Source organism: Plasmodium inui, assembly GCF_000524495.1.
Source record: "Plasmodium inui San Antonio 1 unplaced genomic scaffold supercont1.304, whole genome shotgun sequence".
Classification (NCBI taxonomy): domain Eukaryota; phylum Apicomplexa; class Aconoidasida; order Haemosporida; family Plasmodiidae; genus Plasmodium; species Plasmodium inui.
Window position 1 is genome coordinate 1 of NW_008482138.1, and position 1176 is coordinate 1176.

The 1176-nt window shown below is 51.3% G+C and overlaps 1 protein-coding gene across 1 annotated transcript; it reads left to right on the forward strand.

Moving 5' to 3' along the window:
• Positions 1–558: 558 nt before the first annotated feature.
• On the forward strand, positions 559–753 carry C922_05874 (hypothetical protein; the record flags this gene model as incomplete). The annotated part of the gene is made up of 1 exon (XM_008821444.1): positions 559–753. The coding sequence occupies one exon, from the start codon at positions 559–561 to the stop codon at positions 751–753; it is 195 nt and encodes a 64-aa protein (XP_008819666.1).
• Between the last annotated feature and the right edge of the window lie 423 nt (positions 754–1176).

Below are 1176 nucleotides of genomic sequence, written 5' to 3' on the forward strand. Positions count from 1 at the left end.
GAATCCATGAAAGAAGCTGACAGGGCTATAGGAATCGACGCAGGAGCAGTTAAAATCCGAAGGAGACGGAGAACAAAAACAGAAGCGAATCGAAAGGCTAGCGACAAGAGTCCATCGTCCAAGCCTCAAAAAAGAAGTTAGAAGGGGCGTTAGAACCTGATGCCATGAGCCCAAATCCATTGAAGACTACAAGAAGGAAAGGGAAGGATGCTGTCCCCTAAAAGAGCGCCCTGTCACCGGCTTCTACAGAGCGGAAAATAGTCTTGATTAGGACACTGGCCCCCAAGCAGAAGTACCAACCGAAAAACGGAAACTAAAGGAAAAGAACCCCAACAAACGAAGGACCCGGAATCAGGACGAAATCCCGCACTCTGGAGGAAGTCTCTCCTCAGCCAAAGATAATCCGGAGTGAACTGAAGAGAGCCAGGGGAGCAAATGAAGTATGGTTTGAGTCATAAGTTCGAGAGGGTAGAAGCAGCAGGACCAGCCCAAAAGGGCAGTCTCAGGTGAACTTCCACTGCAAGAAGCAAGACAGCCTAATCCTCAACCCGATAGCTCATGAGCTCCGATCCATCAACGGGGCATAAGAAGGAGAAGCCACCCAAGCCCACCCTCGGCCACCGAAGGAGCCCAGTACTAAGAAGACAGAGTCGACTAGATGTAGGAGAAAAGGCGAGTCCACGGCCGAGGAGGACCAGAAATACCAAGGTGAGCGCAAACAAATCAACCACCACAACGGCAAGTAACCTCTGACGCCAAACCGCCAGACAGTGGACCCAACACTTACGACGGATGAGAGAGTAATGAGTGGTGTGGAGACATATAGGATCTCCAAGAAGACGTCCAAGAAGGAGGGAGCAGTGCGATAGTTTTAGAACGGGGCCACAGAGACAAGGAACCGCAAGGAACCATCTACAGTCAGGACAATCAGGGCCTCGCGGAGGGAGATAAGAGAGAAGGAAGGTTCCAAGCGACCGCCGAAGGGGAGCCTAGAGGGCGGGGGAATGGTTTAGAGCGAAGAAACAGCAGGAAACTGGGGAGGTAGATGATTCATCAGGACAAGCATGCCGAATCTGCCATCTCCACACGTTTGGGGCTGACTCAGAGTGAGCTTGTGAATTCATCCGCCTGTAGTATGAGAAAAAAAGACTCCCTCAAGGAGAAAGTGAGAGGAAC